At 42.5% G+C, this 26,280-nt stretch overlaps 1 protein-coding gene across 4 annotated transcripts in view; it reads right to left on the bottom strand.

Annotated features, from left to right (window-relative positions):
- Window positions 1-4,809: 4,809 nt before the first annotated feature.
- PLXNA1 (plexin A1) overlaps window positions 4,810-26,280 on the bottom strand; it is a 429,988-nt gene continuing 408,517 nt past the window's right edge. For all 4 annotated transcript variants that reach the window (XM_073591927.1, XM_073591928.1, XM_073591929.1 and 1 more), the window contains 4 exons: window positions 20,475-20,644; window positions 16,570-16,782; window positions 14,456-14,606; window positions 4,810-11,497 (listed from right to left, as the gene is read on the bottom strand). In XM_073591927.1, the coding sequence (XP_073448028.1) occupies window positions 11,402-11,497; window positions 14,456-14,606; window positions 16,570-16,782; window positions 20,475-20,644 (630 nt within the window). In that variant the 3' untranslated portion in view covers window positions 4,810-11,401. The remainder of the gene's footprint in view (window positions 11,498-14,455; window positions 14,607-16,569; window positions 16,783-20,474; window positions 20,645-26,280) is intronic.

Genomic DNA, 26,280 nt, shown 5'->3' with positions numbered 1-26,280 from the left:
AAGGATTGCATGCAATGTACTATCACCATTTGAGGAGGCGACAAGGATAGTGAGCCGTGACAATGCATGCATCAGTGACACAATACCTTTTGTGTTCTTGCTGGAGCAGACTGCGTGGCATTATGGACAGGGCACGCGCAGCAGAGCAGCGGGATGAAGAGGACTTCCTTTCCTCTCAAGGCCTGCTTTATGCAGAGACTATTCTTTTGATGCCACAGAACACACAAGAGGAGGAGGAGCAGGAGGATTCTGGCAGTGTTGGATTCATTGAAGCAGAGGAAGGCATATGTCAAGCCTTAAGAGATGTTTTTTCTGCCCCCAGAACCCTTGGGAGTAGTACGCTGGGAGGAGGCAGTTCCAGATACTGTAATCCTCCGGCTTCTCATGCCTCTGTAAACTTGCGGTGCATAGGCTCCTCATTCTTAAAAGCCTGCAAAAGGACCCAAGAATTTGTGGCATCAAAAAGGATCACTATTATTTGGCAACCCTCCTTGACCACCGTTACAAGGGGAAAGTCTTGGAGCTCATCTCGTCCTCACAGAGGATGAAATATCTTGAGGACAAGAGGAGTTTATGTAATGCCTTTCCAGACTCTGCTAGGTTACAGACTCATGGAAAGGCTAATTTTGGGGCTTCTGTTGGTCAAGAGGAGCGGTGGTGAAGGGGCCCTCTCAGTGATGTATTTCAATTTTTTTTTAGTCCTTGGCGCCCAGGGCTCTCAGCTTCCACATCCCATTGGCAGCGTCTGCCTCATATGGTGGGAGATTATCTAGGGGTGAAAACAGACATGAGAGCTTTCCAGTTAATGATTCACTGGGTTATGAGAATAGACCACTGACCAGAACTGGCCCAGTATGCAATTGAGCTGCTGGGCTGCACTGCATCCAGTATGCTTTCTGAACAGGCATTTAGTGCTGCTGGAGGTTATGTGACCGATTTAAAAGAGTGCATCGGTCCACAGACTTTGTTGACCGGCTGACATTTATCAAAATGAATCAGCCCTGGATTAGCAGCAGTTATGGAGCCCCTGATGCCGATGTTCCCGATTAAGTATTTTCTGGAATCTCTGCAAGACTGTCTACACTTAGCTTTGTGGGTTTTAATTGTGCTCATGAAACCTATAACAAATTTTCTTCCAGATAAAATTAAGACCCAAGGACCAATTTTTCCGCACCCATTTGACAAGTGCATATCATTTCAATGTTTTACAGCAAGGCCAGTTCTTGCTTTCATCAAGAGTACCTCTAAAGCCCAATTTTTCCGCAACGGTTACCTCTATCCATAGTCTGCAAAACAGACACCAGAATTTATCCAAAAAAATTTCTAATCTTGTTCCGAGTGCACTAAATTGTGGCCTCATTGTACAGACTGGTTCTCCAAGCCATTGTTTATATAAGAAAGAAAGCTTGCAGGGAAAATTTCAATTTTTTTGCCTTTTTAAATGTAATTTTTGCTGCAGCAGGTTCTATACATGGTAAAGATGTGCCACTTTAAAGGTAGACTCAGGCCCCCAGGCACTATATTTTAAAGGAATTCTTCACTTTTATTGTTTCACTTTAAGCATCATTAAATCACTGCTCATTTAAAAATGATGTTTTTTTTTTTACAAACTTTTATCCTTTGTATGCACAATTATTTGCATCTAAGACCTCAAAATGGGTACTTTTGATTTTTCCAGTTCAACTCCCATAGACTTCAATGGGGTTCGTTATTTGGCGCCGAACTTTCGTGATGTTCGAGAGTTCTGTCGCGAACCGGGGGGTGTTTGGCCCATCTCTAATGCTGAGTAATTATAAACCTCGAAGAGGAGCGACATCTCCAGATTAAAGCAGAATATTGCAGCCAAAGTTTTTAACACTTTATAAAAAAAAAAAAAACTGGAGTTCTGATTTAAAAAAGAAAACTTGTGAGTGCACATGAAGCTTCCACCTAGTCTTGCTGTATGTTTATTCTATGTGGCCACATCAACTAACATTTCATAACAACCCGCATATTCCTCTCATCGGTGTACTAAAAAAAAAAAAAAATGCTTTATATACACTTTAAAAAGTAACGCAATCAACGTTCTGGAGAGAGTAGGAAATCATTAGAGATGATTGCTGGGGAAAACAAAAGATTTAACTTAAAGTGATTGTAAAGTCTTCTTTTTTTTGTTTTATATAAAAATAACAAACATGTTATACTTCTCGTCTCGGATCCCTCTTCACTGCTCTTGGCCCCTTCCTTCTCTCAAGTGCCCCCACAGCAAGCAGCTGGCTGTGTGGGCACCCAAACCGAGTGACAGCTCCGTGTGTCCATTCAGACATAGAGCCCCAACCCGGCCCCTTTCTCCCCTGGTTGGCTTGCTGACTTTGATTGACAGCTGTGTCTCATCCAATCAGGAGGGGGAAACTCGGATGGCTGAGACACATGTGGACATCGCTGGACAGAGAGGGACCTCAGGTAAGTATTAAAAGGGGCTGCTGCACACAGAAGGCTTTTTATCTTAATGCATATAATGTATTGGGATAAAAAAAGCCTTCTTCCTTTACAACCACTTTAAATATAATTCCTAATAGCCACAAAGGATATAAAGCGCAGTTTAAGATTTGGACTGTACCTTGGCTGAACATTTACTACTGCTAAGGTGTCGTCAAGCTTCCCACTTGTCGATTGTTGAGAATAGTGGCGGGTGTAGGTACCATCTAATCCTTAAAAACCAGTGGGGTCACTGGCCCCATTCACTTACATGGCCATAAATCCCTAGCCACAGAAGCAAAGACGCCAGGGATAGATAAAAAGAAAGCATGGGGGCTCTCCTATACAGTAAGTCATACCAGGCACTTCTGCTTTGAAACAAATTTCAAAGGGGATGCCAGTTAAAAAAAAAAAATAAAGGTCCGCGGTCCCTCCAAATTCGATACTAAACCTTTACCTGAGCATGCAGCCTGGCAAGCCATTAAATGGGGGGCAAGTGTTCGTGCCCTACCCCTCACCTGAACCATACCAGGCCACATGCCCTCAGCATGGGTGGGGTACCTTGCCAGGGGGAAACCCCTGTGCCAAAGCACCTTGTCCCTATGTTGATGAGGACAAGGATCCGGTGGTCGATGTGGGGGTCTGTAATTATAGGGCTTATAACAATCGCACACATGTTTTTGCATAAAAACCTGATTACCCCATGTAATTTTTGTGGGTTGTACTCCATTAAAATTAGTGGGTGGGAGCTGCCTTTTTACCAACAATTTTAAACACTTTTTTTTCTTTATAAATGTCAGTTTTGCTGTAGTATGATGCATACATCATACAGATGCATCAGTTCACAGGCAGGAAGAGAGCATCTCTCAGGCAGGCTCTTTAACCCCTTGGTGGCGGCGCCTCCTGGCCCTTTAAGGGGTTTCAGATGCTGGGATTTATGATAATGTGACTGTCGTGATTGGCCGCCTTATGATCGGGAACTTTCCATTAGCCGCCAGGAACTTTGCCAGGATCACATGCTCTCGGCACAGCTATTTTTGCAATATTGCATGCAAATATGCGGCTGCTCAGTACCAAGGCCCATCAACCAAGAGGCCTCATATTTGCATGCTGACGGCACCAAGAGATTAATATAATTTAAAATTTTTTAATATTTCACTTTAACCACTTCCCGCCTGGCCTATAGCAGAACGACGGACGGTCAGTGGTTCTGTTATCCTGACTGGGCGTCATATGACGTCCAGCAGGATGACATGCCGGCGCATGCCCCCGCCAATCGTTGGTGCTTTGTGTCAGTCTGACACACCGCATCACCGATCGTGGTAAGGAGCCCCTGACAGAGGCTCCCTACTACGTGATCAGCTGTGACCAATCACAGTGTGAACCAGGAAGTGCCGGTAAACAGCTTTCCTTGGTTCGCGCCGAAAGGGAGAGTCGATTGGCGGCTTTCCCTGTCAGAGGGGGGGGGTGTCTGCGCTGATAATCAGCACATTGATTATCAGCGCAGCCCCCATGAGAGGTGCCCACAACAGATGCTATTTCGTGCCCATCAGATACACTTGATAGTACCTCATCATCAGTGCTGCCATTAATTAGTGTCCATCAGGGCCACCTTTTCAAAAATTTTGCTCTTTTTTAGGTTTTTGTTTTTAGCAAAAAATAAAAACCCCAGAGGTGATCAAATACCACCAAAAGAAAGTTCAATTTGTGTGAAGAGAATGATAAAAATTGTTTGGGTACAGTGTTGCATGACCGCGCAATTGTCATTCAAAGTGCAACAGTCTGAAAATTGTCCTGGACAGGAAGGGGCGAAAGTGCCCGGTACTGAAGTGGTTAAGCATTAATAAAATCGCAGTTGCCCACCAAACAGAACTTTTGAAAGATTTTTTTTTTTTTTGCTGTTATAGATCTCCCCCCAGGGCCGCGGCCAGCCCTTCATGCCACTTGTTTGATCATCGTATGTCTACGAAATGATTTGTTACTGTGTGCATTGTGGTACGCTACAATGCACACACATTAGCAAGGTGCCATAAGAATGAAGTGCGCCTGCAAGAAGGACAAGCATTTTGGAGTCTTGTGGGAATTGCAGAGATGTGAACGGGGCTAAAGGTTGCAAATTGACACTTCAAGTGGAAAAGGTTGCAGCCCCCACCCCCGTCTTCCCAACAGAGAATACTTACCCTATCAATGGAGATCTCTCTCCATCGCCATGTACTTAGGATGGCTAAACATGCAGATATGGTAAAACAGACCTTTATGCTATTTGCATTCATTTTTTTTTTTTTTTGCTACTTTGGAGAGCAGTCTCCCTCTATCAGAAAAGCACACACAAGAAAAATAGACACCAGCTGGTTTTATTTAGCAAAAATGTTTAATCTCTTTTGTGATGCGAGGATTTTATTTACAAGTACTAAATCTGAGCAACATTAAAATAGTAAGATATTTACAGGGGATGGCTCAGCAGGGAGAGTTTTTGTTTGTTCGATTTTTTTTTTTTTTTTTTGCCAGACTGAATTCAGCTACTGATCCTATTGGCTGCAGCAATGGAGGGGTTAATTGGACAGGTATGCTAGATAGAGACTGACTGGAGCTGAAGAGCAATATAAATGGTCTGAACAGAATGGTGGGGGTTCAAGAATAGGAAAGCCTCTTTAAAAAAAAAAAAAATATATAAAACCTATTCAGTTGTAGATAGACTGAGGAAGGATTAGGATCTCCTCTTTCAGGTTTTTATGGATGCCTGTGACCCTGCTGGGGGTCGTTTCATATCATTTCCTGCCCCTGTGACACCAGAAGGACAACAGGTGTTACTGGGACAGAAGGACACAACAGCAACAAAATCTGATGTCCTGGTGCTTCAGCACTGCAATAAAAAAGTGATTTTTTGTTACTAACTGTAAAATTATTTTCTCTGAGGTCATGGACAGACACAGCTCTACAGAATCTTGACCTTAGGGTTATATCGCCACCTATGGTCAAATTTAGAAGAGCTGTCTCCATCAATGAACATAAAAGAAAATAGGATTTTTTTTTTGTCCCCGTTAGAATCCCTTTCTCTGAGTTCATTGACAGACACAGCTCTACAGAACCTTGACCTCAGGGTTATATCGCCGCCTACAGTCAAGTTTAGAAGAGCCGTGTCCATCAATGAATGCAAGAGAAAATTGGATTTTTTGTTACCGTAAAATCCCTTTTTCTGAGCTCATTGGTGGACACAGCTCTTCTGAATCTTTACCATAGGTGGCGATAACGCACCATGATCAATATTTTGTAGAGCTGTGTCCACCAATGAACATAAAAGAAAAGTGCTTTTGTTGTGGCATCCTATGCCAGTGGTGGGGGGATTGTCCTCTGCAGTCACCACAACAGGAAGTGTGAGGAAATCTACCCAATGGATTCAATAAAAAGAGATAGTTGCTCTTACCCACTCTATCTACAGTTTTAGAATGTCTTTGCTGGACTTGAAGCCCATAATTACTGGAGAAGTCGGTACAAACACTGCAAGACTGTTAGGCCAAAAACCAACACCCATAGGTTCTACTGCAAATTGGTGAATGAAACTTAAAGCCAAGTAAAGAAAGGCAAATACTCAATGGGGGGGGGATGGTTGGTTGGTTGGTTCCTAAAACTGGTACACTCACATCTGGTGCAGCTGTGCATGGTAGCCAATCCGCTCCTAACTTTAGCTTCTTCAATTAAGCTTTGACAATAAAACCTGGAAGCTGATTGGTTTCTATGCAGAGCTGAGCTTCTATACCAATTTACACTTCTGCATCATGGTAATGCACTTATAATTTTGAATGGTAAAGCAATGCATGGTTTTACATTGCCATGCACTGCATTATTAAGGAAAATAGGGGGGTCATATCCAGGCTGGAGTGTATAGGCAGCCCATTGGGCTGTCATAATGCAAACCATGACATAACACACGTCACTTTACCACAAAGAAGTAAATGGGTCCTCAGTGATCAGTGTCCCACAGCTGATATTTTGGGAACATGCGGGTCTCTCTTATACAGGTGACAACCTCTCATGGTCTTATAGGAGGTCCCTGTCACCTGCTGAGGCAGTCATGTGTATCCATTTGACCCTAGTTCACTACCCCACCTGATATTTGGTGCAAACAATTAACATCAGCTTTTATAAAAAAAAAAAAAAAAAAAAAAAAATAAAACTCTACAGTTTATAAAAAAAAATAATATTAAAGCGAGGGAAGTAGAAACTGTCCTGGTGGGTAGAAATAGTGCTAAACTAACTAAAGTTCTTTGGGTGAATTGCAATGTTATTGTACACGGCTCTTGCCTATATTTTGGTTGTGTCTAGAAACAGGTGCCTTAGAAACTGTGGCTTGTTGCAGTTATCTCCTTACAAGGTATCAATTAAAAATGTATTTGTTTCAGTTATCTTCTTACAATTGTCTTGCTTGTGCAGTTCTTAGAACCCCTTTCCATCAGCGGCAGCCTGTAAATACGGGACGCCACCCCCCTAATCTACATGCAGGGTGCCAGACGCATAGATTTCAATGGGGTTTTTTTTTTTTTAAGCGCATGATTAGAGCCTGAGGCTCTAATTGGCTTCAAAAAAGGGTGTGCTCGGGGCGCAGAGCACTGCACCCTAAGCCCACCCAGTTGTGTGATATTAGTGAATTAATATTCGCTAATGTCTCCCTGTTTCTCCTCCCGGCCAATCAGGAAGCGGGTCCTGAGACCCGATTGGCCGGGAGGAGAAGCAGCGACCGGAGGGGGTATGTGCTGAGCGGGAACAACCGGTGTAGATGTCTCAGGTTTGCCCCCCCCCGATGGAGCGCCAGCCTCCACTGCTTTCCATAAGGTACTTCTATATGTCCAGATTATGGGCAAAGGCCATATTTATTTGCTGATAACTCATGTTTACCGGTACTATTCACGGCTTTTTGCCTGGTCACTGAAATTCAGGATATCATACATGTAGAATATAACCTTCAATTTACACAGGTGAAAGTTTTAATTTTTCTTCTCAACCATCTTAAAGTCTGGCAGGGTTGTTGTGCAACTAAACAATGCTTTTACCTAACAAATATTTTAAGCCAGCCATAGACGATTTGACTCTTAGGCGTTCAGCAGTGACCAGAGATTTCCCCCCCATCAACACTGTGATTTTCTTCCTTGCAACCCATGGTTGCAGGAAAGAAAATTGTATCATCTATGGCCTGCCTTAATCAGGCACCTGCAAATCCATTTTAGCTGAAGGGTGAAGTCATGTTAACTTGCATTTACCCCAAGAGACAACATGGCTAGAGCCAGAAAATATTGAGCAAAACTCATTAAATGGTCAATGCAGAAAGAGGACTATAGCGATAAAGGGATTCCATTTGATATTCCTAACCTCCCTTTAAGCAGATTGCTCCCTTGTCAACAAAGAGCGGAAAGTTCCTCCTGTGTATCCAGTAAACAGATGCACGGAGAAGCCAACCTACATGCTCCGGCTAGGGATTTATTACATTTAAAAGATGCATAAAAGCTTCTGAACGTTTGATGTTTGTTTCCTTCTAATCGACCCATATATCAGACAGGCAGAGAACTGTCTGCAGACAGCCCAGCCATCTTCTCGACTAGGAGGATGGATGGGGCTTGTTCTACGGGAGAGTACAGACAACTTAAAAATACAATTTTGGAGTGGCAAGTCTACCCATTCATAAAAGAAAAAATATCACCGAGTACAGCGGGGGCCTGGTGTTACCTGAACAGGAAGAAAGTGGTAAAAACCTGGGGAAATGCACATGGGTGGGGGAATTATCAGTAGCATTGAGATCACAAAATATTTATCAGAATGGTTTCTCTTAGGAACCTGCTCACCTTCTCATTCTGCTTTTGGAGAAATTGGGTAGGCAAGGAAGGGGGGGAGAATGGTTTTCTGTCAATCACTCACAAGGACCTGACATGTGCCCGTTAGGGTTATGTAGACTATTTAAAGCCAAAGATCTTTCTTCAGGCTGTTTACCTTGAAACAGGTGCAAGTTGACCCTTTACAATGTATCTGTATTGTATTGTATAAAGTTGACATAGCCACCAGAAAGGGATTTTCAAAAACTACACCATGGAAGCAATGGTCACCTTGGGCCTAGTGCCAGCAGACACCTGTTTCTAGAGACCGCTAACCATTCGGGAGCTGATTTTGTTACCTCATTACTTTACTCAAGACTGCAACAAGGTTTGCTGGCACAAGCAGTACCAAAAAAAAAGGAAACTGTATACTGGCCATTTTGTATTCTCAGCCATCAAACCCAGTCTAGTACGGTTAGTGGACAGGGGACCAGCATAGCATCACCTTGATAAAAAAAGATTAAAAGGAAAGAGAAATGGAAGCAGCTGATAATTATGATATTGTCCAAAGCTGTGATTGTAAAAAGATGTTATTGCTTGACGGAGTTATCCAAACTCTGGCCACCTCTTGAGGTAGTAGGGTAAAAAAGCGGCTTTCATTTATTTTTTTTATTCTGTAAAATATATTGAGTTGAATATAGCAGACTACTTTTAAGTGGGGAAGTTCCATGAATATTTAACAGTACATTCTCTGTTCTATGGAGACTACTTCTTTTTCTAACCTCATTTTTTATTTTAAAGCACCATCCTATAAATGGCTACTTCATAAGTTAACTTGGGATTACAGGACAAAATGCCTGCCTATGTTTGAATCTAGAATCATAGCACCACATTGAAATACTTAAGTCTAAGGTAAGGTTTAATTCCAAACATCAATTGGGTATACCCACCCTGGAATCAAACCTTGGCTTGGACTCCACTATTGTTGGGTATACCCAGTTGATGTTTGGGATAAAGCCTTAGCTTGGACTCCACTATTGTTGGGTAAGCCCAGTTGATGTTTGGGATAAAGCCTTAGCTTGGACTCCACTATTGTTGGGTATACCCAACAATAGTGGAGTCCAAACTAAGTTTTTATCACAAACATCAACACATCAACTGGGTATACCCAACAATAGTGGAGGTCAAGCTAAGGTTTTATCCCAAGCATCAACTGGGTATACCCAACAATAGTGGAGATCAAGCTAAGGTTTTTTCCCAGTTGATGTTTGGAATAAAACCTAAGCTTGGACTCTAATCAAGAATCAAAGCATCACTTTGAACAAACTATTGTCTTTACATCCTGAGTTACTGTGATGGTTCCTTGGCTCACTCATCACTTTCATTACCCTGATGCCCCACGAGGACATCATCAGCACAATATACATTTTGAGTAACAAAGGGTCACTCACCATTTTCTTAAGGTTCTACTGCCATCAATCTACTCTCTAAAAATGCTTGCCTAGACAGGGTAGAGAGAATGAATTGCCAATTTCTAAATGGGGTATTAGCTTGGCTTTCTCTGACTTAAATGCTTTCTTAGCCACCAGACTCCAAATTCCATTGGGTGGGGGAGTGAGGTATACCAATGACTCAAAATAAGGACATCATGAATTAGACATATCCTTTCATCATTTTACAATCTTGTATAAGTAATTAATCAGAAATAAACAGCCTTTATTGATTTGCAGTGGTTTGCCGACTCCTCCTATTGATTAGACAAATGTTGTGGACAGGAAGAGAACATAGCCTGCCCATGCAAGTTATAGTTGGAATACTCAAAAGCAGCTCTGGCATTTAACCTCGTCCTGTCAATATTACATTCAACAAAAATTTTCAGGGGCGTTCCAAATGTTTACTACAACCCATCATATGCAACAGTACAAGATCCGCAGTGCTCAATAAATTACCAGGAGATTAACTAAACCAAGTGACACTTTGGTACCCTGCACCATTCATTTGTAACTTCTGTCCACAGATTCTATAGTTTAATGCCCACGTGGTTGTCTACGGCAGCAAAGCATTCTAGGACTCGCTTCGCTAGCCAATCTGTATTATTTACATTCGCTTAACAGGTGCCGTGATTCTGAATGTGCTTCCGGTAGCTTTAATAGATTTTTTTTTTTCTCTTTTTTACTTTAAATCTGAAACATAGCCAACAATAATTGTAACATAAAACTCACAATTCATTCCGAAGTAACAGACGGGGTTTAGTAAGAAACTTGAAATGCGTTATATACTCTCTCCATCTCTGAGCACAGGACCCCCCTCAAAACTGGACGGTGGTTTGATCCTTTTCATTCCAACAACTTGCAAAGCTCGATTTTTCCATAAATTCATTTTTTTTTTGCATTTTTATTCACTAAAACATTGAAATGAAACATGGCACATAATATAGTCTAGAAAAATATGAAAGGTTCTGGAATAATTTTGTCCTTCTCGCTGGGAAATCCATGGGACACGCTTGAAGCTTTTCTTCCGTCTTCCAGAACGCCCTTAAACCCTTTAAAGATCTTTCTCTCCTCGATTGCTTTTTTATTTATTTTTTTTTATTTCTGTAAAAACCCCGAAATTTCAATAAATTGTGCAAATATAGCAGTTTAACACTAGGTGGCAAAAAGCCAAAGAGAGAGAGAGGTTGTTTTTTATTTTGGAGGGCGTAGCGGCTGCCTGTCTATGCAGGGGAGGGAGGAGGTGGGCAAAAGTTTCTTCAGCCTTCTAGAAGGTCGTACAAAGTCCAGTCCTTCCATCTTCATCTGTTTCCTCCGCCATGAGCACCGGCTTCCCCTTGGAACAGGCAGCTGACGTGGTCTTAAATCTATATTTTTTTTTTGTACTGAACTTTAAGGAGTCCGTAAAACTGTTTATAAAGGATTCTATGTCATTCTTTGAAATGTTCTCTAAATTATTTTATGTACATGTAAGCTTTTTTTTCTCTTTTTTAATTTTTTTTTTTTTGTTCATGTGTTTCAAGATAGTTCCAGAACAGTTCTGCAGTCTGTCGGTTTGTCAAGGCCACATGCGTTGGGAGTGTGGTCAAGTTTTAGCGGTCCCTCGTTTCACTCCGTTACCACCAAGACCCCGGAGTGCGGCCATAATGGACTTCAACTGCTCTGCGACATTGTGTCGATAACTTGTTCCAATTTACTTCGTAGCCGCTGCCTCCTCGCTTGTTCGTCTTTTTCCAGCGCGGTTAATATCTGAAACAAAAATATTAGAACCAATGTGAATTTAGCATAAAAGTTACTTTCTTTTAAAAAAATTGAGATTTTTTGGGGAGTAGTTATTTAACAAAATACATGTGCACAACAAAGATCAGCTGAGGATACATGTTTCAAGTAGAAAGGAAAATAGGGTGTGTATGTATTATTTTTTTTTTAAATAACAAACGTGCTTTGAGTATTGCTTTTGCAGGGAGCAGCCTCGATCCTCCTCTTCTCAGGTCCCCCAACGTCGCTCCTGGCTCCTCCCCCCTGCTTAGTGTCCCCATAGCAAGCCACTCCTGAGCCACACTCTGTGTGTCCAATGACACACACAGTGCGGCTCTGCCTCCACCCCCACTCACTGGCTGATTGACAGCAGCAGGAGCCAATGACTGCTGCTGTTACCTCTAAACCAACCAGTGCACAGCACTGGACTGACATTGGGTTTAGGCAAGTATAAGGGGGGCTTGGAGGGGAAGCTGCTCACAGAAGGCTTAGTATACATTAAAGCGGTTGTAAACCTCACTTTGTTATTGTTACCTACAGGTTAGCCTATGATAAGGCTTACCTGTAGGTAAAATGCAAAACCGGTCACTCATAGCAGCAGAGCTTGCGATCCTGGAAGAAAGGAGGGGGGGGGGGGGAATGGGAGATGTCAGCCCTCTTAATGGTGACTGGGCCCTGCCGAGAGGGCTTTGTTCTAAGGTGAGTATTTCATAATGTGCAAGTACTTGCACATTATACCATTGTCTTGCAGGTTTTTTAATTTTTTTTTTCTCAGCGGTTTACAACCGCTTTAAAAGGTGCGAAGACCACCAAGAAATGCTTACATGGGATGCCTGCCTGCAATAACCTGCAGCGGGCACACGCAGGAGTTACATCATCCCGTGCCAGCTAATCAGAACAGCCAAAGACAAGCACCCGTAGAAACCCATGGAGAAGATGCTTGCGAGGGACCTCATTGGCATTGAGGCATTTTGGAATGGCAAGTATTTGTAACTTTAGTTCCACTAATTCCAGAGATGGGGCTTTGTCATTTGAGTTTATGGTGAATGGTAAGCAGTAAGCTGTATAGCCCGTGTTCCCTGTCTCCCAAATGGAAACTAGGAGACTGTGATGTTGAAAAGATACAAAGTCAACCAACACTTTGTATACTTACATGCAAAGATCTTCATATAATCATATGGGAAGATCTTTATTGAAATGAATGGTCTGGCAGCAGAATCACTTTTTAAAGTGCATCTGACCTGAGCAAGTTTCGTCAAGTTTCTGAAACTCGCCCCCCTCCTGTATGTTCATACTATATGATCTGACAGCAGCAATCAGCACTCCCCCTCCAAACTGCATAATCATGTCCTTGCTTACTCCTAATTGCTGCCCCTTTTGACATTTGGTGACTGTCACAACACCTATTACTGACTCATAAATTACCAATACAATTATCATCATCTTAATAGCAGAAATTATGCCTGTGCTGATGACACTAAATATGAAAGTTCAACCAAGATAAAGAGGACATGGTCTGATGGGTGTAACTTGGTATTTATTTATTTTTTTAGCAAAGTAACAAAGTGAGATGAATGTCTTGGGATTGGACTACCTTTTGTAAGTCAGTTCACACTGACTGTACTGAATAGAACATGTATAGCTTCATTGTGGATATACACGAAAGTGTGTACTGTACCAGCAAACCCAACTCCCTCTAATGTGACCTACAGAAATCCAGTTCTTAGTATATATGTGCACTCCACAGAGCCAGTCAATTAGAGATACCTGCTACTTGTGCATGTTCTGACGGTTGTGGATTGTCCGTTAATAACCAGGAACCAAATGAAAAGCTAGATGGCTGCAAATTGACCTGATCATGTATGTCCTTCCTACTCTAAGATGAATTGAGTTCTATTATCAAGCTGGTATAGAAGGAAGCGAGTTATAGTAGTGCGCAGAGGGTTAACACGTGGTCAAAGCCCTCTATTATTATATGTGAATGCTGGTTGGATGTGACAAGACTTTTTTTTTTTTGGCAGTTCTATTGCATAGTGCAGATCAGTGACCAGACTTGGGTCCATGGCTCTCCTCCAATTATAGGTAGCTTGTGTCCACTAAAGAACGCTGTGTGCCTATACCAGTTAGGTTCTTACAGCATGGAAAGGCCATAAATATCGCAATATATAACAACCAAGAATCTCTGTTTTAATTAAACATTTACTTTAACAATGGAAGGTTAAATCAGCCCAACTTCTTAAATCTCTCAGGGATCCCAGAGATCCCCACCAGAATTACTAGCTCTGCCCCCTGAAGCGAGGTCTTGTACTCCCTGTTGCATCTTTTACAATAAATATATATATGGCCTAGACATGACATCAAGCACGAGTGCAGATCGAAGTCCGTTGTCCAATGTAAGCCATCAGCCTGCTATTGCTATTCTAAGAGAGTGACGAGACCGCAATGTTACTTGGTGCATTTGTGACACGAGTACAGCGATTGGATTTAAATAAAAGTTCAAGTTTTAACGTACTTCACGTGTGCTCCTTGGTGCCTACCAGGAAGCCATTGGATGATCATACAACTAGAGCGTGGTTGACCATTTATAATTTTACAGTCCATCCTATTTGGTAAGAGGCTTCTGTCAATGGTGGTGGAGTCTCTTCTTTGGCAGGTGAATGCACATCCAGCTATACAGATGAACTGTGGCACCTTTTTGATTAATGGAGTGTTTGCACGTGCACAGTCACTAATGGTATAATTTTTAATAGATTGTTTACTATTATGGACTTTGATATATAGTCTATATGTCTAAAAATGTTTTGCCTCTTAAAATTTAGCGCTGTTTTTTATTTTTTAATATATATCTTCCCCAGCCACCGGAAGACCTTCGATGGCTATGGCAGGGTCAGGAATTCTAAGACAGTAAGAACAAGAATTATTTTTATAGATCCCACAATTGGTGCTCACCTCGTCTCTGTACTTAGTAATGTAGGAGTATATTTCATGTAGGGCACTCATGCTGTTGAACTGGCTCAGGTGTAGCCTTGATTGCTCGGCCAGGTATGCACTCATATCCTGGTCGCTTATTACGGGCATTTTGGCGATGTCAGCATAATACCTGAAAGAAGCAATTATAACATTTAGTCAAGATTGAGATGCCTGGTCTATATTATTATTTATTTATTTATTACAGGTACTTGTATAGCACCATCAATTTACGCAGCTCTTTACAGTGATGGGGGGAAAAAAGTATTTGATCCCCTGCTGATTTTGTACGTTTGCCCACTGATAAAAGAAATGATCAGTCTATAATTTTAATGATAGGTTTATTTTAAGAGTGAGAGACAGAACAAAAAAAATTATCCAGAAAAACACATTTCAAAAAAATTATAAATTGATTTGCATTTTAATGAGTGAAATAAGTATTTGATCCCCTATCAATTGGCAAGGTTTCTGTCTCCCAGGTGTCTTCTATACAGGTAAGGAGCTGAGATTAGGAGCACTCTTAAAATGGGGTGCTGCTAATCTCAGCTTGTTACTTGTATAAAAGGCACCTGTCCACAGAAGCAATCAGGTTCCAATCCCTCCACCATGGCCAAGACCAAAGAGCTGTCCAAGGATGTCAGGGACAAGATTGTAGACCTACACAAGGCTGGAATGGGCTACAAGACCATCGCCAAGCAGCATGGTGACAACAGTTGGTGCGATTATTTGCAAATGGAAGAAACAAAAAATAACGGTCAATCTCCCTCGGTCTGGGACTCCATGCAAGATCTCACCTTATAGAGTTTCAGTGATCATGAGAATGGTGAGGAATCAGCCGAGAACTACACAGGAGACTCTTGTCAATGATCTCAAGGCAGCTGGGACCATAGTCGCCAAGAAAATAATTGGTAACACACTACGCCATGAAGGACTGAAATCCTGCAGCGCCCGCAAGGTCCCCCTGCTCAAGAAAGCACATGTGCAGGCCCGTCTGCAGTTTGCTAATGAACATCTGAATGATTCAGAGGAGAACTGGGTGAAAGTGTTGTGGTCAGATGAGACCAAAATCGAGCTCTTTGGCATCAACTCAACATGTTTGCAAAAGGAGAAATGCTGCCTATGACCCCAAGAACACCATCCCCACTGGCAAACTTGGAAGTGGAAACATTATGCTTTGGGTGTGTTTTTCTGCTAAGGGGACAGGACAACTTCACCGCATCAAAGGGACGGTGGATGGGGCCATGTACCGTCAAAATCTTGGGTGAGAACCTCCTTCCCTCAGCCAGGGCATTGAAAATGGGTTGTAGATGGGTATTTCAGCATGACAATGACCCAAACCCCACGGGCCAAGGCAACAAAGGTTAAGGTCCTGGGGTGGCCAAGCCAGTCTCCAGACCTTAATCCCATAGAAAATATGTGGAGGGAGCTGAAGGTTGGAGTTACCAACTGTCAGCCTCTAAACCCTAATGACTTGGAGAGGATCTGCAAAGAGGAGTGGGACAAAATCCCTCCTGTGATGTATGTAAACCTGGTGGCCAACTAAAAGAAATGTTTGACCTCTGTGATTGCCAACAAGGGTTTTGCCACCAAGTATTAAGTCATGTTTTGCAAAGGGGTCAAATACTTATTTCACTCATTAAAATGCAAATCAATTTCTAACTTTTTTGAAATGTGTTTTTCTGGATATTTTTGTTGTTATTCTGTCCGTGTTAAAATAAACCTAACATTAAAATTGCAGACTGATCATATCTTTGTCAGTGGGCAAACATACAAAATCAGCAGGGGATCAAATACTTTTTTCCCTCACTGTACATATATAATATACATTCACATCAGTCCCAGCCCTCAGGGAGTTTAAAATCTAAGGTCCCTAATTCCCATTCATATATACTAGGGATAATTAACAGCATGTCTCGGGAGCGTGGGAGGAGACCAGGGTACCCAAAGGAAACCAATGCAGGTACTGGGAGAACATGCAAACTCCAGCCAGGTAGTGCCGTGGTTGGGATTCGAACTAATGACAAACGTAAGTGCTAACCACTTATTCACTGTGCTGCTCCTAATATTATGCTGTAACATCACTAAAATCCACTTACCTCTCCACCCAGCTCTTGTAGTTGGGTATGTCCTTGGCGTAAAGCAGCTTGTTGCTCGGGGAATCTTTGCCCAACTTGTGCTCTGATGTAGAACAAGAGTCCATGAAGGTCTGGGCAACCACTGAGAGGCAGGCATCCGTGATGCTGTTCTTGTGGATGTCGAACACAAACTGAGGGTTCTTGATGACGTTCACCCAGAACCTCAGGGGTAAACTGAAAGGGAAAAGCTTATTTAGAGCGGAACTTTACCCATAACAGTTTGATAACAATTAAAGCTCTTTAACAAAGGAACATAAATTCCACATGAATAATTATGCTACCAAAATTAGTGTGTGCTGTAAATTGCCTCCAGCATTGTTCCCATTTCTGATTGCTGGAGGCCACCATTTTGTTGAAGCCCAGAGCAGTCACTTCCTTATTGGAAACACTCTCCCTTGCCTTGGTCTCAAAAACTATATGTTGCTTTGTTGAAATAAAATATGTACATTTCCAGCGTTGATTGAATGAATGTCTTGGCTCAGACAGAGTAAGGCTGACAGAGGTTTTACAATGCTGAGGTTCACAGATTGTCCATGAAGGAGAAGGGAGAACATATCAGGTAGATAAGGTAACACTTTCCTGTAAGTTTAACTCTTTGTGTCTCCCTGGCAGCAGAGTTTGTCCTGTCACCCCTCCTGCTTTACATGTCTCCATTCCTAATTTATGTTCCCTCTTCAGTCTGCGTCATTCCTGTTGCTTTCTTCCCTCTTCAACAACAGTAAATATTAAAGCTGTCAGCTGATCGACCTCTAGTGGCTCTTATTTTAGGCACAGTGCCAAGAGTAGAGAGCAACTGAACATGTGCAGAGCAGGGTGAGATCACTGGATTTCACACAGTATAGGCACTTATTTTTAATGTTTTTTTTTACCTAAAAAAAGTGGCCAGCCTGAAGTGATCCATCAGGACTTAATTTTCTGACTAAATGTTCCACTTTAAGGATCTCCAAGCTAACTCAGTCCAAGAAAATGGAACAAAAGTCAACACAATTTTAATCTGAGTATTCAGGTTGCATTGGCTCTGGTTGGATCTGCAACCTTCCTCTTTGGGAAGTACAGAGAGCCATGCCCAGAACCAGGGAACATACTGCACAACATTTACCACTCAACTTTTAGGAGCAAAGATAATAGCTGGCACTTCTGGGAATAGAGAAACATGTGACTCACTCCGGTGCTTGATGATTGGCCCAGCACTCTCACAGGTTCGGAGAGAATCCTCAATTTTTGTGTAAGCCCTTACTGGAGCAACTTGGAGCTAACAGAGTGTTTTTTTCTTCACGCTAAGCGTCTGAGCAGAGGAGGAGTGAAAGAAAGGTATATGCAGCTAGTAAAAGGGGGTATTAAAGCAGACCTGCATGGACAAAGCATTGGTTCCTTTTAAGTCCTGTTTCACATGGGCTTCAGCTTGTATGAGCAGCAAGCTTTGTAAATCTCGAACACGTATCCTAATGCATGTGCTGATTGACACTTTATGCAAGCTTTCAAGTGCTGAAGCCTTTCTAGCAGCTTGTTTAAAGTGGCAATAAACATTCCCATTGGGATATGTGTTCAACATTTACAAATTGCAGCTGAATGGTACTTTAATCACATCCCGCCAGGTCTATAGCAAAATGACGGCCAGGCGGTGGCTCTTCCATTCTGATTGGACCTCATATGACATCCTGTAGAACAAGCCGCTCATGCGCGCAGCGATCAGTAGTGCGGTGTGTTGCTCTGACACACCACATCTCTGATCACGGTAAAGAGCCTATGATGTAGGCTCTTTACCATGTTATTCACTGTGTCCAATCACAGCTGCGCACAGCGTAACTAGGAAGAGCCGGTTATCCACATTCCTCTATTCACGCTGACAGGGTGTCAGTAGAGGTGAGCTGATAAGTGGCTCTCCTGACAGGGGAGGTCTGCACTGATAATCAGTACAGTGATTATCAGTGCAGCCCCATCAGCGATGCCCACCAGTACTCAGTGCCACCTATCAGTGCCCAGTGTCTGAAAATTGGCCTGGGCAGGAAAGGGGTGCAAGTGCCCTGTATTGAAGTGGTGGTTAAAAGCTTTAACAGAGCTTGATGAAAGCTTTGCAAATGCTTAGTCAAAGCTTGCTGTTCACATTGCACCTATACAAGCTGAAGGCCTAAGGGTGATGATGAGCATCTCGGACAGCGAGACTCATTACTGAGCTGGGAGATTGCCAACTTATTAGAACATTTCTCTGTTAGTGGGTCTTTATTCTTTGCTATAGAAGATTGCCTTCATTATTCACATGAGACATCTCCCCATCTCTAGACAGCCTAAGGCCATGTCTGTTTAAGTTCAAAACGTACCATATTTATCTGCGTATAACACGCACTTTTCCCCCCCCTGAAGATAGGGGGCAAATCACGGGTGCGTGTTATACTCCGATAGTGTACCTCGGAGGGGAACGAGTGCCGCCGGAATTTACCAAGCCGTCATCTCCTGTATAATCAGCTCTGACGTCACACACACAGTCCTGCCTTCGCCACTGGCATTGGACCAGTGTTCTGTCAATCACAGGAGCTGGTCCAATGGCGGAGGTGGGACTGTGTATGTGAAAGCCAACTAAGAGCCGAGTAAACAGGAGATGACGGCTCAGTGATTTCCTGCATGATTTTACTGCCTGAGAGATGGTGAGGCTGCAGATGGGCGCACATCAGGCTGCATTGATGGGCGCACATCAGGCTGCATTGATGGGCGCACATCAGGCTGCATTGATGGGCACTGACCATTATTTTGCTTCAAAGTGATTTATTTTAGAAAAAAAGTTTTTTTTTCCTGAAACTTCCCTCTTAAAATTGAAGGCGCATGTTATATGCCAATAAATACGGTAATTTTTTCCCCCTTATAATCACAACGCATGAACAATATGATGATTTATACAGTAACACCTAATATATCACTTCACTGATGAGATCAAGATGTCCTCTTGCAACCTGGATAATGTCTCATGTTTTGACTCAGCAACCCCTGGATGTCATTGGTAATTTCCCGGTAAAAGTAAAGTCGCCGCTCGTATCTACTGATGGGTTAAGATAAGTATATATGCATTTCCCCAGCCACCGCTGCTAATTGCTGCCAGCCGCCGAACCATAGAAAAGCAATTTATCTGCCATATTACAAATGTCATATGAAGGGATGTCCCGCTGGCTGGAAACAGAGGGATTGCCGGCAAAATGCAGTCGGCGCATCCGGAACACAGGGAGGGGAAAGTCCCAGCTGTATCACCAAGTAAAGGTGAAAGGGAGAAAAGGGGGGGTTCTGCCTGAAGAGACACTGAGCGGGAAAGGCGAGAAGCTACAGACTGCAGAAATATCACTCCGACCTTCCTGAGAAAATAGCCTTTTTTGAAGATGAAAGTTACAGGAAAGGAGAGTTTTTCAGAGCGAAGATGGAAAACTCTTCTGTGAAATTAACCTGTAAAGCTGCTTTTATTCCAAAAATCTACTATGGCAACTATCAATGACTTCTGAGGGGTGCTCTGAGCAGCTGAAAGGGGTACTCCAGGCAAAGCATGCAATTTGGTACTAAACCGTAACAGTTTTTCTTTGTCTTCAATGCGTTATGTGGCTAACAATCCACATTGGATGTAGGCTTAGGCGTTTCTCTGTATGTTACTGTACAAGCAGCAGTAGTAGACTGTTTGGTCTGAGCCAAGAGCATCCCACCCATATGGTAACCCCAAAGCAGCTGGGACTGCAAGTATAAACTTCAATTCAGGGATTTCTATAGCACCTGGCTGTAAACTATTACATACGTTTTAATGACTGAGTTTATGAACACTATACAGACCACCCTCCTTGGGGCATTCACCAGTCTCCAATCAGCATCATGAAACCAAATTGAAGGTCACTTACCAATTACTTTTCCATGTGTGCCGCACATCGTAATCTGTGATTTGGTGCTTATCCGCCTGCTCATCCAGAAAGTCGAACATATATTTGATGGCGAGAGGTAGTGCGCTGCCGCGATGTGCCGTGCTAAATATGGTTTCAAATAAATCATCTACGAACTTCTGGAGAGTGCCCTGGAGATGAGAAACAACCACCATGAGGATTTACAGCAATGAGATCACAGGATACACCTAGAGCAACCAACTGGATGTAATCATTGTTCTCATGTGATTGAAACATGAGAGCTGGAATCTGAATGTCTGATTTATTTGTACCTTCTTAACAAAATACTCCAAACTAAACCTTGGTGTCACCACTACATATTTTATGATCTAGCCCCGAAATGCATAACATAAAACTGGATACTAACATTTATAAGTAAAGTTGATCCAGGGATTATCTGATTGCCTCTTGGGGATACCCCGCTGGAGCAAATTGGAAAATTGGATCATGCTTTGCCTTCCTCTGGATTAACTGTAGGTATAGGATTGTGTATGTGGAGGTTTTCGACTTGTGTGCATTTTTAATTTTTTTCTTCCTGTGGGTTGAACTTGTGTCTTTTTTTTAACCAGAGTAACTATGTACCCTTCATGATCACATCGCCCCTTGCTATGAGCATGTTCTTTCATCAAGTTATCTCAAAATGTATTACGAAGGTTGTATGCACCGCTCATTAAATTGCAGAGGAGTCAGGAGGGGGTGGCTAGGGGGGGCTGAAGCTCCGAATGTGACTCCAAAAAGCCCAGAGTCTATGGAATGCTGCATTCCATTGTTGGCCCCGATCGCCGGGACCGATCTGATCGCGAATGCGGCCGACAGTGGCCGTGTGCCATAGCGGCCAAAAGTGGCCGAGTGCCATAGCAGGTCCCGCCTTCTGGAGCCTGCAGCGCCAATGCCAGGACCGCAGGATCACGCCACATCCTCGCTCCCCGCTCGGGCGGGCGGCTCTCCTCTCCTCCTTGGTTCAGCTCCACTCTGACGAGTGACTGACTGCCTGCTGTGACCGCGCACCACGGCTGAGCTGAGGTAGGTCAGACAGTGTTTATGTATGTCACTGGTCAGTGTATGTAGGTCAGGCAGGTCACTGGTCAGTGTATGTAGGTCAGTGAGTGTGTGTAGGTCAGGGTATTTAGGTCAGGCAGGTGTGTTTTTTTTTTTTTTTTTTAATTGTTTTTATTTCAGATTTTTTTAAAACAAACAACATAATAACACTTGGTTGCATACAGTTCACCGGTACAACGGCAGAAAACATATGGCAATCGGTCAGCGTGAATTGCTAAATAAATAACAGAGTCAGAAATTACTAACACAGTCCTCCTCTAGTAATATTATTCAAATAAACCAGCAATCAAAAGGAGACTAAAATAACAATTACATGAGTCTAGGGTTTGAGTATTCTTTCCATCACTGAAGCATGGTATCTACAGTAAATCCATATTCATTATGCAAGGTTTAATGATTCCATCCATTTACGCCAGACTTTGTCAAATTTCAAAGGACAACCTCTATTAGCATAGGTATCTTTATATAACGGGAGGCTATCATTAACCAAACTTTTCCACTGTGCACATGAAGGAGAGTTAGGTTTTTTCCACTGCATTGCAATGTTTTTCCTAGCGTAGAATAGTAATAACCCAACCATCGTGCGTTTGGCTATTGTTGGAACAATGTTTTCTATTAGGCCCAGTATGCATATTTCCATATTTCCATCAACAATGGTAGATTAGTTGATGCAACTTTGTTCGTTAAATTAAGCACCTTTCCCCAATACTGTTGTACCTTAGGGCAATGCCAGAAAATGTGTGCAGGCAGGTGTGTTTAGTGGTCAGCATTGATGGGCACTGGTAAGTCACAGAAATCCACCGCCCAGCCCAGAAAAAAAAAAAAAAAAAAAAAAGCCGAGCCACATACAACACCAAAGTCACCCCCCCCCCCCCCCCGGTTCTTGGATTTCGGGCTGAAGCCCCTGGTCTTTTCGCCACCTAGCAACACCCCTGTTGAATTTCTTTACACAAAGTGGAACTTCACCCCCCCCCCAAGCCACAAACGGCCAAGGCTGAATAGCCGTATACACAACAGGCTGACCCAGATGGCATGGCCAGGCGTTGTCATGTTAGTCATAAGTAGTAAAAGGTAGGATGAAGGAAAAGTAGGGAGTTGAAAGGAAGAAAATGGGACGTGGAAAGGGGGCACTGGCTTTTTGTCCTCATGGTTAAAGATGATGGCACAGGACCCAGTACACAGAAGCGGTGTGATGGAGGACACTACTGGCGCTACCCAGCGATGAGGTGGGGCGGGTGAGTAAAGTTTCTCTTTGGGATCTATCAGAACAGGCATATGGCAGCTGCTAATTGTCATCCTTATTCTTCCCTTCAATATTTATGGAACCACTGACCTAGAATAAGCCTGTACACACAATGTACTGGAACACCTCATGCACATGCTTTCTTCAAGGGCAGCAACTCATTTAGCGAAACTAGGATGAAGATGAAAGCTCTGAAGCTGGCACCTCCAAGGACAAATCATCAATGGCAATGCTCAAACGGTAATCCTTAAAGGATAGGTTCACCTATCGTAACATGTTATACCCATATACAAGGTGTAACACGTTACGAAAGGACTGGCCCACATTCTGACAGCTAGATAGCTGTCCAAATTTTTTTAAAACGTGGCCGTATCACTCATTTGCAGTATTCTGTGGATAGAAAATTACAAGTTTCGACAACTTTTGCGACTGTCGGCTTGTAGTTCTCAATGAACTAACACGGCACTGTGAGCGCTTGTGGTAGTTCATTAATTCTTCTTGTCAGTGAGTACCTGCTTGCCGCATAAGTTACGAGCAGATAAACTGACAGGTCTGCAGAAGTCCTGCATGGCGCCAGTGATCTGCTGTTCACTGGTGCAATGCTTTACAGGCTCCCAAAACAAATAATAGTAAATGCACTTTTTTTACTTGCAAAAAATGTGCATTTATTGTTTTTTGCTAAAAGGTGAACTTATCCTTTAAAAGATTTCTTAGAATTTACATAATTGGCTCTGCACTAAGACAGGTACTCTTTATTGGCTGTCTGGTGGCTGAAATGCAATCACTTATTTGTGCATGTGAATATGTATATATAAATAATATATATATTCTATATTTTTTTTCTTTTTCTTGAAGTTAACAATATATTTTCCTCCCCCTCTTTCATATTGAGGTGAAATAAGTACATCAATGACAGCATTTTTTTAAAGGTTGCCATTAAAAAACAATGGACTGTAAACACAGAAGCCAAATTGGCTTAATGATAACGAGCACCATTGAGTCAGCAGCGCTTGTTTTCGCTCACAAAAGATCTTCCAACAGGTTGGAAAAGGTGTGTGACTGACGAGCAATTACTCCCTCATCTCCATATAAAAAGGAAGCTGTCCCTTCACTGCGCACATGCTGGAGCTAAACATTACCCGAGTCGAGGAGAGAAAACAATACAAGTGAATGTTGTGCATCAGAGATCCATGAGCTAAAGGGACAGCTCTGTTTAGTTTTGCAAGCATGGAGTTTGAATTATCAGAAGGTTTGACTTAACCCTTCTTTACTCAGCGCATTTCACTCCTCCGCTGTTCCGTTCAGCATTGGGAGCTGAAGGAATTACCCGATATCGCTGGGTAGGGAGGAGCTTATGGCAGCACTGGGGCAATCGGCAATATCCCAGGAAGTCCTGTGTCAGCTACACCAGTAGTTCTCAACTTCAGTCCTCAAGTACCCCCAACGGACCATGTTTTGGGAACTCCCCTTAAATAAAATGGCTCTCATTAATACCATGTCATTTATATCGATTTAAAGCAGCTGTGCAAAGTTAAGGAAAACCTGAAAACATGGCCCGATGAAAGGCTTCTCTTACAATTCAAGAAGCTGAATAGAGCCATAGGGTGAGGAAGAAAGGGATATGCGTCTGCCAATGTCTGCATTATCAAATTGAGCTTAGTCAGAGTCAAGTCATTTTTGATACGAACTTCACATTTTACAAGCTTGTTATTTCATATTTTGCCATAAAGACTTGTAGACTAGCCACCAGAGGGAGCTCTCAGTGGTTCAGTGAAATTACTGAATCGCTCTTACATGTTGAGATATGACCTACACAGGGAGTGTCTGGTTTTCAATGAATCTGCCAACTCACAGAACTGCATTGTGAGAAGGTTCAGTAAAACACAACCCCCAAAGTAGGAGAACCTGCATATATAATAGAAAATAAGGCAGTCCCATGCAAAAAAAAAAAAACAAACCCCCCCCAAAACATTACAACAAGGACTAAGATATCAAATGATTGTATCTTTGGTTCTACTGGATCCATGAGAGTATTGTATTGATCTTTGGTTCTACTGGATCCACGAAAGAAACCAGCAACAGGGTACTTGACGGTAAACTGCAGGCTTAATTAAACAGTAGGTTGGAATACATCGACATCAACGCGTTTCAGACTTTGTTGGCTGTATTCCACCCTCCTGTTTAATAAAGTCTACATTTTATTATCAAGTACTGTGTTGCCGGCTTCTCTCATTGATCCAGTGTATCTAAGGCTACAGCAGCCTGCTCCTGAGCACCCGTAGTCCAGCCGCTGAGTGTTCGGGAGGTAGTAGCACTGCACTATAAGTTCTACACCTTTACATGGAGCTTGTCTATTTCTATGACAGCATTGGGAAGTTAGGTTGAGAGATTCGAGAGTTAAGGCTCGTACACACGATCGGATTTTCCAACGGGAAATGTGTGATGACAGGCTGTTGGCAGAAAATCCGACCGTGTGTACGCTCCATCGGACAATTGTTGTCGGATTTTCCGCGAACAAATGTTGGATAGCAGGTTTTAAAACTTTCCACGGACAAATGTCTGTTGTCGGATTTTCCGAGCGTGTGTACACAAGTCCATCGGAACAAAAGTCCAAAGTACAAACACGTATTGCTCGGAAGCAAGGACGAGACGGAAGCGGTCTGTCTTGTAAAGTAGCGTTTGTAATGGAGAATTAACATTCGTGACGCAGCAAATTATGAAATCTCGAAATGCAGCGCACAATTCTCTTCTTCTTTAATGGGATAATAATGAAGCTGCTTTGCTGGTGATACTGATGGAGTTATTGCAAACAAATTTTCAAGGGCTTTTTTTTTTCTAGTGCTATCCGGATTATTATTATGCTTTTTTTTTTTTTTTTTTTTGGGGGGGGGGGGGGGCGCGTTACCACAACACCATTATCCCGTAGTTTTTAAGATGAAAGATACAAGTATGTTGGTGTCCCTTGTCAATTTTACATTGTATTTTTTTACAATGTAACTGCCGACTCCCAAACTGTCATTTGAAGTAAAACACAAGTATTATTCTCCACAATTTTTTGATTGTGCATTAAAAAAGAAAACAAATAAAATTAGACATGCTATCTGCCAATCGAACTTAACCAAAAAGTGCATTCTATGCATCCAAAAATATAGAAAATATACCAAATCAAATCATTATTCAACCAAAAAAATAATGTCAAAACAATAATTCCAAGGCCACTAATTAATAACACGTTATCTCCTCCAATTCCGCAATATGGCTGGTTGACGAATGGCCGTTCAGAAACTAACTGAAAAGCGTGAAATGAAAAGTGCGAAATGAAATGCGTGAATCAACACTCACCAAACTTCTACTAACATGAAATTAGCAGAAGGAGCCCCACAGGGTGGCGCTAAAGAGCTGAAAAACAACACAGTACGTCACTGCATTCGTATTTGTTGGCCAACAATTGTGTGGCTGTGTGTA

Source organism: Aquarana catesbeiana, linkage group LG07 (genome assembly GCF_042186555.1).
Source record: "Aquarana catesbeiana isolate 2022-GZ linkage group LG07, ASM4218655v1, whole genome shotgun sequence".
NCBI classification, from domain to species: Eukaryota; Metazoa; Chordata; class Amphibia; order Anura; family Ranidae; genus Aquarana; species Aquarana catesbeiana.
This window is presented reverse-complemented; position numbering and strand designations above follow the sequence as displayed.